The sequence below is a fragment of the Dipodomys ordii genome, unplaced genomic scaffold (assembly GCF_000151885.1).
Source record: "Dipodomys ordii isolate 6190 unplaced genomic scaffold, Dord_2.0 Scaffold55, whole genome shotgun sequence".
Taxonomy (NCBI): Eukaryota; Metazoa; Chordata; class Mammalia; order Rodentia; family Heteromyidae; genus Dipodomys; species Dipodomys ordii.
This window is the reverse complement of record NW_012267271.1, coordinates 974,678-988,377: the sequence shown is the minus strand read 5'-3', so window position 1 is coordinate 988,377 and position 13,700 is coordinate 974,678. Positions and strand designations below refer to the sequence as shown.

General features: G+C 39.7%; 1 protein-coding gene across 1 annotated transcript in view; it reads left to right on the top strand.

Moving 5' to 3' along the window:
• Dennd1a (DENN/MADD domain containing 1A) overlaps positions 1-13,700 on the top strand; it is a 445,652-nt gene that overhangs the window by 182,597 nt on the left and 249,355 nt on the right. Inside the window, exons 6-7 of the mRNA XM_013021256.1 lie at positions 7,090-7,159; positions 12,279-12,359. Coding sequence (XP_012876710.1) covers positions 7,090-7,159; positions 12,279-12,359 — 151 coding nt within the window. The remainder of the gene's footprint in view (positions 1-7,089; positions 7,160-12,278; positions 12,360-13,700) is intronic.

The window sequence follows — 13,700 nt, the reverse complement described above, 5'->3', positions numbered from 1 at the left end:
CAGGTCGTGCTAGAAGGGCTAAATGAGGACTACTATTGAAAATAGCCACATTTTGCTATTTTCTTCTTCCTGTAGCTATACTTTCTGGTCCATTTTACTTGAACACAGGATGTAAAGATTTGTACAGAGTGCTGGAATTATGATCCAGAAACCAGGACCCAAAGAGAATATCCTACCACTAATATCAGCAGCAGTGATAAACGGGTAAAGAGGTCAGGTGTCTCCTATGTGTATTTAGTTGTATATATTAGTTGTTTGTTTGCATCTTTTAATAGAAAGATTGAGTCTTAGATGCTTTCTTGAAATGAGATGCTAATAGCCAAAAAGTAATAGAACTGAGGAACTCCCCACCACCACCACTACCACACACACATCACCCAGAGTTATTAAACTCAAGTCTATCTTCCTCTCAGCATTTGCCATGCCACTCTGCTTTTTAAAATTTGGGGAGTTTGAAACTTTAAATATTGAATGCCCTATTAGCTTAACCAGAAAATTCAATGAATCTTGGCAGAAACTTCAGACAGAAATTAAGAGGTGAAACTATATCCTAAGGTATAGTTTCAAGAGTTCCCCACAAATTCACCAAAAACAATGGGAACACTTGATTCTGTGGTTTTTTTTGTTTTTTTGGTTTTTTTGTCAGTCATGGGGCTTGAACTCTGGGCTTGGGTGCTGTCCCTGTACTCTTCAGCTCAAGGTGAGTGCTCTACTGCTTGAGCCACAGCGCCACTTCCGGTTTTCTAGTGGTTTATTGGAGATAAGAGTCTCACAGACTTTCCTGCCCGGGCTGGCTTTGAACTGCGATCCTCAGATCTCAGCTTCCTGAGTAGCTGGGATTACAGGCATGAGCAACCGGCGCCTGGCTTTTCCTATTTTTAAATTTAATGACCCACATATGTGGAAGCAGCCTTGCCAGCCCTAGGCTGCTGCTTTATCTTATCTTCCCAAGGAATGTACCTGAGTATTTTTGGGGTAAAAAAAATCTCATCACAAATTCCTTTTCTTTTTATTTCTCCTCTAGAGTAGAGCCAGAGCATTATATTGATCTTCAGATTGTGGTGATGACTGAATAATATTATCTAAGATTTTTGTTTTAGGATACCAAATTGTACCCTGGTTTTGAAAAAGCTGACATCCACTGATATCTACTGAGAACTAAAGTGAGGGGGAATAATCTCTTCCTCTCAGGTTTAAAATATTCATCCTTTAGGACATCATTCTTCAATAACTGTCCTTGAGTTGCCCACTGACTACAGAATGACAGGGAGGCCCATCAGTTTGGTCTTTCAGAGTTCAGAACTAGCTTCCCTGTAGTCTTAGCTCTAGAGAGACTGTGCTCTAGAGACATGTTTTCTGCCTTAATCCTCTTCATGCCCACTCTACTTTTCACACTAATGTCTACCTTCTTTAGACCCTTCTCTGTGAGATGGACAGTGACTTGCACAGTTATCTACTGTTCTCTCTCTCTCTTTCTCCCTCCCCCTCTCCCTTTCCCTTTCCCTTTTATATGCTACACTCTATAGCCATGCTTTAATTTTTCTCAAATGATATCATTATTTTGTACATTCTTGGTTAATGCATTTAAAATATTTTATTAGAAAAATTATCCTTTCCTTTTCAGCAATAACAAAGAAGTTATAGAAAGTTGTAAATACATCATAAGACATGTTTCTTTCTTTATCTGAGATTTATTAAATAATATCCTGTAGTTCACATTAAAAAAATTTTAGTTCACATTAAAAAAATTTAGGATGGGTATGGGACTCATACTCATAATCTTAGTTATTTAAAATGCTGAGATTGGAAGAATCCCAGTTCCAGGCCAGCCTGTGAGATGGAAAAAAGGAACAAGAAAAAAGTTTGGTGGTAGTTCATGCCTGTCATTTTAGGTATGGTGAGAAATGTTAATAAGGGGACTCATAGTATATAGTCGGGCTTGGAATAAAAATAGGACCCTATATCAAAAATAAGCAGAGCAAAAAGGGCTGGAGGCATGGCTGGTACAAGCACATGGCCTTGAGTTTATCCCAGTTACTGCCCACCCCAAAGAAAAAAAGAGGAGCATTCTTTTACATAAATATTACACCATCATAAAAAAGCAGAAAACGAGTTTTTTTTGATACAGCATTCTTATGTAATCCTTGGTCATCTCTTGTCTCTTTAGTATCCTTCAGTCTTGTTCAGTTCCTTAGTGCTTCCTCCTCTATGAACAGGGCTGGCTGTTTTGTAGATGCTTCTCAGCTTCAGTTTATTCAATGTTTCCTCAGGATGAGCTTCTCCTTTAACAGAACTGTGATAGAAGTGATGCTGTTTTCTTCCACCGCACCTTCTCCATTCTCACTCCACTCTCACACCATTTCAGATTCTTGTTAGTTGACTAAGGTAGCATCCTGAGGCTTCTAGTTTGTTTTTTCCTTTGTGATTAATGAATAGTTAGTGAAGAAATACTTTGGGACTCTGTCAGTTACTCTATCCCTTGTCAAACGTTCAATTTACTTATGAATATCAGCATGGACTCTTGATTTCCTATGTTAGTGTAATCTCCTGTCATTATTTACTTTGATCCTCAAATTCTCATAGATTTTTGTCAGTGGGAACCCCTTCTCACTGGCTTTTGTGTCCTGTTGGTATGTCCTGACTCTTGGTTGAGCAGTGCTTGTTTCCTTTTTCCCTATTTAGCAATATCTATTTCCTTACTCCAGCCTGGGAAGATTACAGTTCTTTTTTTTCTTCATGCATTTTAAAATTATTATTATAAAGGTGATGTACAGAGGGGTTATAATTACATAAGTCAGATAAACAGTACATTTCTTTTTGAACCATGACACCCTTTCCCTTGCTGTCTCCTAGTTTTTCCCTCCTGTCTTCACCCACAAGTTGTATAGTTCATTTTCAACATAGTGTCTAGTGAGCACTACTGCTTCATTTGTTCACCCTTTGAGCCATCATTTCTGTCCCTTCCCCCTTACTCTCCCAAGGACAGACAAATGAAAGAAAAGAAAACAAAAATAGCAATGAAGAAAAAAAAATCTGTTTCCATTTCCTGGAGTTCATTTCAATAAATGTTATTTCATATGATCAGTTGCACATTGGTATTGTGCCTTTGTGTTCTTCTCCTAAGAATAGTATTCTTTGGTATCACCTTGTGTGAATGCCTAGAGACCTGTATAATTTACCATGTCTCAGTGTTTGTTTGTTTGTTTTACCACTCAGTGTGTTTACTTGTAGATTTATAGGTCCATTTTAACTACCACAAATGAGGGAAATCCTGCAACCTATGTTTCTCTGGGTCTGGCTTAGTTCTTCAAGAATCTCTAGTTTACTTACTTTAGTGGAGAATGATGTTTAGAAACCAAGATCTGACACTTAGTGTGCTATTACAGTTGGGGCATCTCTACTCTGAAGCTTCTCAGTGGCTAAAGCTAGAGACTATATCTATATGTATAATCTATATGTATAATCTATATGTACAACTGGTATTCGTATTTGTTTTATTTATCTATTCTTGTCTACCTGTCTGTTTACTCAGCAACATGATTTCACATAGTCACATCCAATTCCAGGTTGATGTCCCTGGATTCATCCTTGTTTTCTCTCTCCATATTTATAATTTGCACCTCTGATTATTAAGATACTTGGTTCCCACTGTGTATTTATTTGCTTAATCAATTTCGATCATCCCTTGTTTGTAACTAGTCTCCTGCAGTCCTCTTCTGACATAGCTGCTTTTCTCACTCTGTTCAGGGTAGAGGTATACCCCCATTACAGATAGCTTTTACAATTGCTTAGATGCTTCCTGATCACCTTTCATGGACACTCTCCTCTCAGTAAGCTCTGCTATCCCTACTGAACTGCCTTCTAGATGCTCCATTTGATCCTTTGGTGGTGTTAATATCATTGCTGGTCAAACTCTGTATTCTATATACATGCTTTTTCCCAACATGAACTTTCTCCTTGACTGTCCTGAGTTCTGACACTCCCAGGTCACCCTCTGTGTCCATCATCCCTTTAATCCTGATTGATTTCAGACTTTTTTCTTCCAAGAAGTCCTTCTCCTTCTGGTGTACCAATATATTATGCCAGATCACCACTCAGCAGGGCACCTCCGTACCCACTTGGACTCTAACCCTGGGCTAAGTTGCCCCTCTGAGGAGGATTGTCTTCTACTACCAACCCCTTCCTCAATTTGGCCAATTTCAGCCACCCTAGTTACTGACCCCCCCGCCCCCATGCCTCTATTTTGCTCAGGTTCAGGCATTGTACTGAACTGCTAGGAAGAAAAATAAAAGAACTTTTTAAAAATTTTGATGGATTTTCTATTTAAATGCTACTGACACTAAAGTGGAACCAATTCCTGTAGATATTTAACAGGTTAGTCATATACATAATCATGCCCTAGTTGGATGGTTATTCTGACCACAAGTACAGTGGCACTGGTACTGAGCCTGCCATGCAGATGGTCCCTTGAGGTCAGAACATAAAATGATTATATGAGGGTGGTAAGTGAAGCAGGACCAATAGATTTGGGCCCTGTAGGTGGCCAGGGAGGAGCAGTGTAATTTTGTATTTGTTTCCTGTCTCTAGACTGGGAAGTATTGTTTACTCATTGCTGACAGACACACGCAAAATGGAGTGGGGACTCCATGTCCTCACCTGCAGGCATGGTGCCAGCACTAATGAAGCAGGACCGGAAACGCCAGTGGACACAGCTCAGCTGTGAACCCTGGCCTCCCAACTGGGGAAGTAGGGGCCCTTTGAAGAAGACAGCTGGGGTTTAGTTTCAAAACTTTAACACTTCCATGGCTAGATATTCATCTGTCAGTGCACAAGGGACCACATGTGGGGAACAGTTGTATCCTGTAAGGCTAAAGGGAGAAAGAAATAGCTGTTTTCCAAGGTAACTACAACGATGCCCTTGCCAATGATTCTGCCTAGTGCAACCTCCCCCCACCCCCCAAAAAAAGGATTGGTGAGGCAGATGCCAGATATAAAGAGTGGGTCTGACCTGTGGTCTCTGCTATCTTGCCTTCCTTCAGCTCAGAGGTGAGAATGCCAAGGCTGGGCTTTTGTGCCCAGGCCATGTTTGTCAGTTGAACCTACTTGTTCAAAGCTTGTCCTAAAGTCTTGTACAACTAGCCTGCCCTCCCCCACACTCCCATCCCCCATCCTCTAGTTCTAAAACAAGCTCAGCTTTGCTTTCCTCTGCTCCAGGCCAGCCTTTCCTCTACTTCCCCTTTTTCTTCCTCCTGATTTCCAATTGCTGGATTTAATTAGCAGTATTTTTTCCTTTGGGAAGAGAAGTATTTGTAATCCTTGCTTGAATTTGTTTACTAAGAGTCCTCTAATCTGTGCAGGACTTTTCTTCTGAGAGGGTTTCTTGATCTACTCTAATGGCTTTTAGCGCACTGAGGTTTATTAGCAAAAGAGGAAGGGAGCATGTTATCTCTTGCCTAATCCCTCTTGAATGTTTACATTGCTCTGCCAGAGTCAGTGCTGTGGAGAGTGGCAGCAGCCATCTACTTCAGAACAGTCCATATGCAGCTGCCAGAGCTGATGGAAACATATTAACTTAAGTGATAATACTGTCATAGAAGTGAAAAGTTAAGTTGCTTATCAGTATATTTTGATAAACTACTTAAATTTTACAGTAGCATGTGCTGGCTTCAGACAGCAGTCACTGATAGGAGTTTGTGCACTTTATCTGTCCTCTCTATTGCCTTACACTTCATTTATTAGCCTCAGCTGCCCAGCAGTAATCTGTACAGGGTGCTGATCCCCCTCTCGGGCAGCATGTCACATCTGTGCTCTGCCTTAGGTCCAGTCCTATCAGTAACGACGCCATTCGCTCAGCAGGGCAGACATGAGCAGACACAGCAAGCACTTAGTATGACACTTCTCACGTGCCTATTAAGCAAAGCTTTGGGGGAAAAAACCCTTATAGAGAATAGAACCATTTAATGCAAGTGGCAAACCTCTTGACTGGGGATACTTTTCAACAAGCTTTCCTTAAGTACTAAGGAGTCTTTGCTATTCCCTAGTCTTTATCTGCTTGTATTGTTCAATAAATGTTGAACACTGACTGTGTACTAGGCTCCCTTTTTTGGCAGTGGGAGGACAAAGGGAATAAAGTTGTATTCCTTCCTCTCTTTGCCAAGTCTGTTGAGAAGACAAGTACACCTTGAGTGCTGCGTTGTGTGGGAAGTATTATAACAGAAGTAGTAATGTGGCCAGGGCAGCCCAGAAAGGAAAATAAGGCACATGAGGCCAAGACAGGGAGGTGTAAAGGGCTGTCAGGAGGATAAGCAGAAATTAAAAGGTCAGTGAGCAGCAAGGGCTGAGATGTACTAGCTCAGCAGGCTTGAAAATACCTGGATGTTCCCATAGTGAGGCTGCCATGAGAGGAGCAGGGAGATGGTGAAGTAGAAAGGATAGCCGGAGAGGTGGTCAAGGACTTATAAACTACCCTAAGACATGTGGACAGCTGGATCTTGTAGTAATGAGGAACCAGACTTGCATTTTAGAAAGCCAATTCCAACAACCACGTGAAAAGGGTAGACTTCAGGCCAACATTGGGATTGAAGGGAGCAATGGCCAGGATTTGCTCGAGGCAGTGAGCTGGACAATTGAACATTCATCCTGCAAGTTGGCTTAAAATAGGTAGGTCAAGCTTGTGAGGTACCTTGCAGATGCCTGCACTGGCATGGTATGTGTGGCTCTATGTGCCCAATCATGAGCTACTGAAGCAGTGCTTTGCTGAGGACCTGGGGGTTACTCGGAGCTGGTGCCTAATTGCAGATTTTGCTCTGAATTTCTTCTCTGTGAACCTAGTCTAGTGTGAGGTGTGGGAATAATTCATAAGGGACATTAAATCCACTGCCTCACACAAGGCACTTTTTTTAAATCCCAGAAATAATTAGCATTTCACCTATCTGAGTTTCCAGAACAATCTATGACAAGAGTCTTAGAATGTAGAAAAAAAAAAAACTGAAATATATCAGTCTTGAAGTAGGTCGTGGCTCATGTTTTTAACCTGTATACTAATATTTTGTGTTTTTTTTTCTCTCCTTCTCCCCCCTACCCCCCCAGCTATCTTCCCTGGTTCGAGGTATTTTACAAACTACTTAACATCCTGGCAGATTATACGACAAAAAGACAGGTATTTTCATTTTCTGCTTTTAACAAGTAAACTTTAATTTTTATGACAACAAAAATAATGCATATCTTATTTTTCACCAAAATATTTATAGAAAGGTTAAGAAATTCAGAAGATATTGGGAATCACTTCTAATCTGCTCCATCTTCTTTCCTAAAATAAATATTGCTAGCATTTTGGGTTGTTTTGTTACTAATTTTTTTTGAGTTAATGAAACAATATATGAAGCTGGACACCAGTGTTTCATGACTGTAACCTTAGCCAGCCTAGGCAGAAAAGTCTGTGAGACTCTTTTTCTCCAGTTTACCAGAAAACCAGAAGTGGAGCTGTGACTTAAGTGGTAGGCACTTAGCCTACCACTGTATAGCATCCAGTCCGTCAGTTCAATCCCCACAACTGACAAAAAAGAAGGAAAAATAAAAAAGTACTAATATATGGCTTTTATAATATAGAGAGCTATAATCATAATATTAGTTGTAATATTGTCTAATATTCCTAAGCAGCCCTGAAAATTCATGGCATGCATTAACTAATAATATTGCTGAGACACAAATTTGAATTGTACATGTCATGCTCTAAGTCTGAGGTTTGCAAGCAACATACTTGACTGGAAAGTTAAGAGAGTTACTACCTAGTGGCCCAATTCCGATTTTGAGAACACATTGTGGTGCTTTTACAATATTTGTAATGGTCTGAAAAGTACTACTTCACCTGTACCTTGCTGTACTTTTGGAAGAAATAGTGTGCTAAGTTCAATTTCATGCATGTCAAAGATTAATGTGATATGTATTTAGATTTTTGTGTTCTATGTGTTCAATACCATTGTAACAGAATCATTTCTCCACACTACTAAAAATACTGTAAAGCCAGATGCTGGTGGCTCATGACTGTAATCCTACCTACTCAGGAGACTGATATCTGAGGATCCTGATTTGAAGCTGAAGGAAGCTAAAACTCTTATCTTCAATTGAGTGCCAAAAATCCCATTATTGGATTTGTGGCTTAGGTGGTAGAGTGCTAGCCTTGAGCAAAAAAGCTCAGGGACAGTGTCCAGGTCCTGAATTCAAGCTCAAAGGCCAGCACAAAAAATAAATAAGTAAAATACTATAAATAACATTCATGGCAGTATAATAATTATACTTTGATGTGCTTGGGTTACAAATACTTTCACCAGTATTATTTGCTGAATTTACTAAGTTTAAAAAGCATTGTCTTAATTTTATTTCTTTAAGTATAAATTAATTGACTATCCATGTATGTAACTAATTTTTAAAATAATTTGCTTGTTTTTAAAGTTGTTATTACACACTATTGACAAATATCTCATCAGTTTTTTTTTTATCCAACTCCGTTTTTTATTCCTTGGCAAATAACATTTTGACATAGCTGAGTTTGCTAGAACACATTTTAGGAAATAGTATTTCAAAGAAAAGGTGGAAATTGTATGTATAAATATAAATCTTTTCTTTAAGTGGATTTTTTTTTTTTACTGACAAACATTCCAGAGGTCATGTGAAAGGAAAGAATAACTAATAAAAATGGCTCTTTCGATCACTATACTCACTCTTCAAAGAAGCTTAGGCATCAGGAAATCTGTCATAAAAGTTGTTGGAAACTATTTCTAACAACTTGTTTTTGGAGCCCAGGACTCTGTATTAACTTTTTTTCTGATTAAAGGAATAGGTCAAGAGGAGGCCAGATGGTGACTTATGTAGAATTGGTGCACCTTTCCTTTGGATCATTGCCCTAGCAATGCCTTTGTCTCATAGCATGCTAGAACCTGTGATCAGAAATACAGCTTAGCTGGTTAGAACCTATTCCTTCTGAACCCATGACACTGTACTTTCTTCTGGTTAGAGGAATGATGACACCAAAGGTAGAAAATCTACCTAAAACTGGCTTCTTTGTAAGTTGTTTTGATCATCAGCATAGGACAGTAGAGGCCCCAAACAGAATTCCTGCCCTCTAAAAAGAACAAAATAAAAAGACCATAAAATACCTCTAACCTAAAAACCTTTCATCTAAAAGTCATTGGGAAGGTTGGGCAAGGTAGATTTCTCTTTGTGTAACAATGACAGCTCAACAAGGGGCATTGGAGCCTGGAGTAGGGGACTATTTGACTCCTACCCCAGCATGTTTATGAGATGTTGAATGGAGTAAGGCAGGCATCTGTGTGAGGGATGGCAGGGTGAGGAGGGTTTCTAAACTGGGCAGCACCCTACTCATGGTATAAGCCTGAGGAAGGTTGAGAATTTACACATGGGAGAGTGAGGGATAGTGACTCTAGGACTGTCAGAACTCAAGTGGGATCTGGAGAGATCCAAAACACTAAGAAGGCAGCAGCAGTGGCCTTGAGCTGGGTTGCGGGGGCCTGAGAGAAAGACACTGTGAGTGGTGGACAGTGAAGGTCCAGTTTTCTGTGTCAGTGTCAGGGAGGGCAAGATAGGCATCTGGGTGGGAAGAAGACAGAGGCAGCAATAGGACAAAGTTTTTATATGAAAATAAGTAACAGTTTTCACTTTGTAAAATGTAATCACAGATACATAAAGGGATGAGTTCTATGTTATATTAGATTTTAAGCAATCAGTGTGAACCCAAGGTTTTCAGTATGTGAAGATATAGAGAAATAGAAATGTTAAGAGTTGATTTGGGATTAGTGTGTGTGTAATATATTCCCTGGTTCTGCCCACTGAGAAGGCTTGGCATCAGCAATTGTAAGAACCAGTAAACACACCTGGTATCCAGATTTTAGTTTCTAAATACTACTTACTCCTCATGAGTAGTTATCGGGCTACCTGTGGAAATACTTGATTCCAGGACTGGTCAGAGAATGTGTAAGAGGAGCATGAGATAATTTTTGCACCAAAAATTGAGGAAATGTTTAGAGTATGATGAGAACATATCATTAAGTCACAGAAATGATATTGAAATGCCAAGAGGTTCCGACCGGTGTCCCCTACAAGCATCAAGACAAATAATGATAGCATTTTATCCCACTGGATAAGCTGGAAACCTTGTATCTATGGTAATTGAAATAAGTAAATGGATAAACTGAAAGCGGGGATGGTATGTTTACTTAAAGTCTCACTCTATGGAATCATGTTGTTTTTGGTTTGGTTTGTTTTTCCTTTTCTGGTCCTGGAGCCTGAGCTCTGGGGCCTGGGCACTGTCCCTGAGCGTCTTTTGCTCAAGGCTTGCATTCTACTGCTTGAATCACAGTGCCACTTCTGGCTTTGTCTGAGTACTTTATTGGAGATAAAATGGACTGGACTTTCCTGCCTGGGCAGGTGTGAACCACCAGCACCTAGCTAGAATACTTTTAAATTAAATATTTTAAATACAAAATAACGTCACAATAGTGACATTAGATCAGTTATTCAAGTGATGAAAGCCAACATTGTCAATAAACAAACAAATGGTAATTTGTATCATGAGGAAACAAGACAGTTGAGAATCATTCTACAAAATGGGGTAGTCTCCTTGTGAAAGTCAAACAGATTTAAGAAACAGATGAGCTGTTCTAGATGGAAAAAGACTAAAGAGTCATCATTACTAAAGGCAGTAAGTGATTGTAAGCTAGATTGAGTGCTGTAAGGACATCAGTAACACAGCTGGCAAAATGTGATGGGATGTGAGGATTAGATGGTAATACCGAACCAAGTTTAATTTCCTGTTGTATGGGAGAAAGTCTTTATTTGGATGATGGGCATGCTATCAGGAAACTTGAAGTATCAGGAAATGAAATGGGTTGTTTGTTTGTTGTTCCTCCAACTCTGGTAAATTTGAGACTGTTTCAAAGCAAAACTAAAACACACTGTAGCCTTAGTACAGAGGCTCAATCCTGTAATCCAAGCTATGTGGAGTGAGGGCAGGTGTTCATTCAGGATCAGCCTAGACAAAAAGAAGTTCTTGAGACTTTATCTCAACCAGTGGCTGGACACAGTGGTGTACACCTTTTACCCAAGAACAAGGAAGCACAATAGCTAGGTCAAATGGCATACATCTGCCTATCATCCCCAGCAACATGAGGAATCACAAGGAGGAAAATTGTAGTCCAGACTAGTCCAGTATAAATAATCAGTGCCAAAAGGAACTAGAGATATGTCCCAAGTGGTAGAACACCTGCCTAGCAAGTAGTATGCCATGAGTTCAACCCCCAGTACTAACAAAGAAAAATGGGGAAAAAAATTCAACTATGCACACACAGCACACATCCATAGCTCATGTATTCTTTGTGAGAAATTGGTTGTAAGAGTTCAGATTGAAATTAGCTTATAGTCAGGACTCTTCTTTTTCCTGCCAAGCTCACTGCCAAAGGCAGAGGATTGTGAGCGTAGACTCAACAATCCTGTGTTTAACCTCAGGCCATGTAACTTACTGTCTAATGTGGGACAGTTGCTTCAACTTTTAGAGCTTTAGCCTTCACATCTGTAAAGTGGGATAATTGGAAGGATCAGACAGTTAACAAGTAGATACCAGTTAAATTTATTACTATTAGCACAAAGAATTGTATGGAGGAGTGAGAGAAATAAATGATTTTTGGATCATTTGTGAGCAGTGTTCTTTTGAACATTTTAAAGGTAAATCTGTATGCCATTCTGTTGCTCAGTTTGGCTAATTAAAATGCACAGCCACCATCATATATTGCATGCTGCTGTACTTAGTTCATTTCTAACTTTCCATAATTGGAGGCTGCCATGTGTATACCCAGTGAACACACAATAAAATTAATTGAGGGTAATGATGATGAAGACAAGATCCACAGTGTCATCGTTATTTCTCCCAACCACCCCCGCCTGGGAGCTCAAATTGTTTGCATTTGAAAGTTGTTGCTATGGAGTTGAGGGGATAGATTTACTGAGAGCTTATGGTATATGATCCATAAAAGGCGGTCAATGGTAGGTGTCTCAGTGAGTAGAAAATGTCAAGCTAGATGTGGGAGGATCAACTTGGCGCTTAGGTTTTGAGCCATATGCAATGTCTTTGGTCCAACCTTACTTGATTATCAAACCTATTCCTGTGCTGGGGCCAGCATCTCCCAACCCCCTCTGTCATGTGGGGGTTCCCAACTCACCCTGTAGGTGAACAGCCTTTTGTTATTTAGGCCTTTTATTTCTTTCAGGAAAGTCAGTGGAATGAACTTCTCGAAACTCTGCACAGACTTCCCATCCCCGACCCAGGCGTGTCTGTTCATCTCAGTGTGGTAAGTAGGACAAAATAGTAGCTACCCTGTAGAAAGCATTTTGTTATAAACAGTCATAGGGAGCTGGCAAAGAGGAAGGTCTTTTGTCATTCTCACCCTTCCCCCACTCCTATCCTGAATAGTCTGAGATCTTACTGACTGGTGGCAGACCTCAGAGTCTTCCTTTTCTTTCTGAGATTCCATGGGGAGCAGATAGTTTCTAAATGTCCCAGGTTAGTTTCTGGCCATCATCCTATCACTAGCATCTTGATCACAGATGCTGGGCTGGAATAGGATGACTGCACCCTTCCTGCCCTTGTCCTGGGCTTTCTGTCTCACCTTTTGCCCCTGCCCCCTCCCAGCACTACTTCTTGTCTCTCACTGATTAAATTCATTCTGTACCCTCAGTTTTCAGCATCGTCTCTCCTATTTGCCAGGTAACCTGTTTATACCCTTCAGAATCAATTCTGATTCTATTTGTAGAGAAATCCTCCCTTGTGCATTCAGGTTGAGCTTGGCCATTTTCCTTGGCCCCATGCATTTAATATACTTCACAGGACTTAGTTCCACTGTGATGGAATAATCTATTTTTTGGTCTTAACTGAACTGTACATCCCTTGCATAGTTCCTGGCATTCAATAGTGATGGTTTCTGAGGTTTTTGCTCTATGTCAGGTGTTTTGTAGTGTGCTAAAGCAGAAAATTCTCCACATAACCTGTTGAGAAATTTTGATCCGATTTGTCTGTTTGCCAATCATCTGTGTGACATCAAGACCTTTAGCCTTATTGACTTCATTTTCCCCATCTGTCAGATGAGGAATCAGAGTAGGTATAAAGGATGTTTTCCATAATTCATTTCTTAGAATTCTATTAATTCTTTGAGTTGAACCCTGTCACTATCTTTATCAGAATTCCCAGGTGGACACCCTTTGGCCTAGTATCAATTATTATCCAGAAGTTCTTTCCTCTTTGTGGTGAGTCCTGACCTGACTGTTCACAAAGTTTTCTCTTCCAAAATTTTCTCTGTCATTAGAGCCTCACATAATGTTGGCATTCAATGATTAGGAAGATATCCACCTCTCTAGGGAAATTAATATTTCTTATCAATATTTTCAGAATGATGATAAAATTGAATGCCATCTTTACAAACAACTAATAATAGAGCTGCTACTTAAGTTTATAAATTATACTATGTATCTCTGATATACAAAACAGTTTTACAAAATGAATATTAACAGTTTAATTTCATAGCTGTCAGATTTACAAAGATAAAACTACTTGCCATTCCAAAGTTTTGTGGCTAACAAATAGTAAAGTTTGGGTTTTTAACAGCTACTTTAGAATGTGTGTTCTTTCTATTATT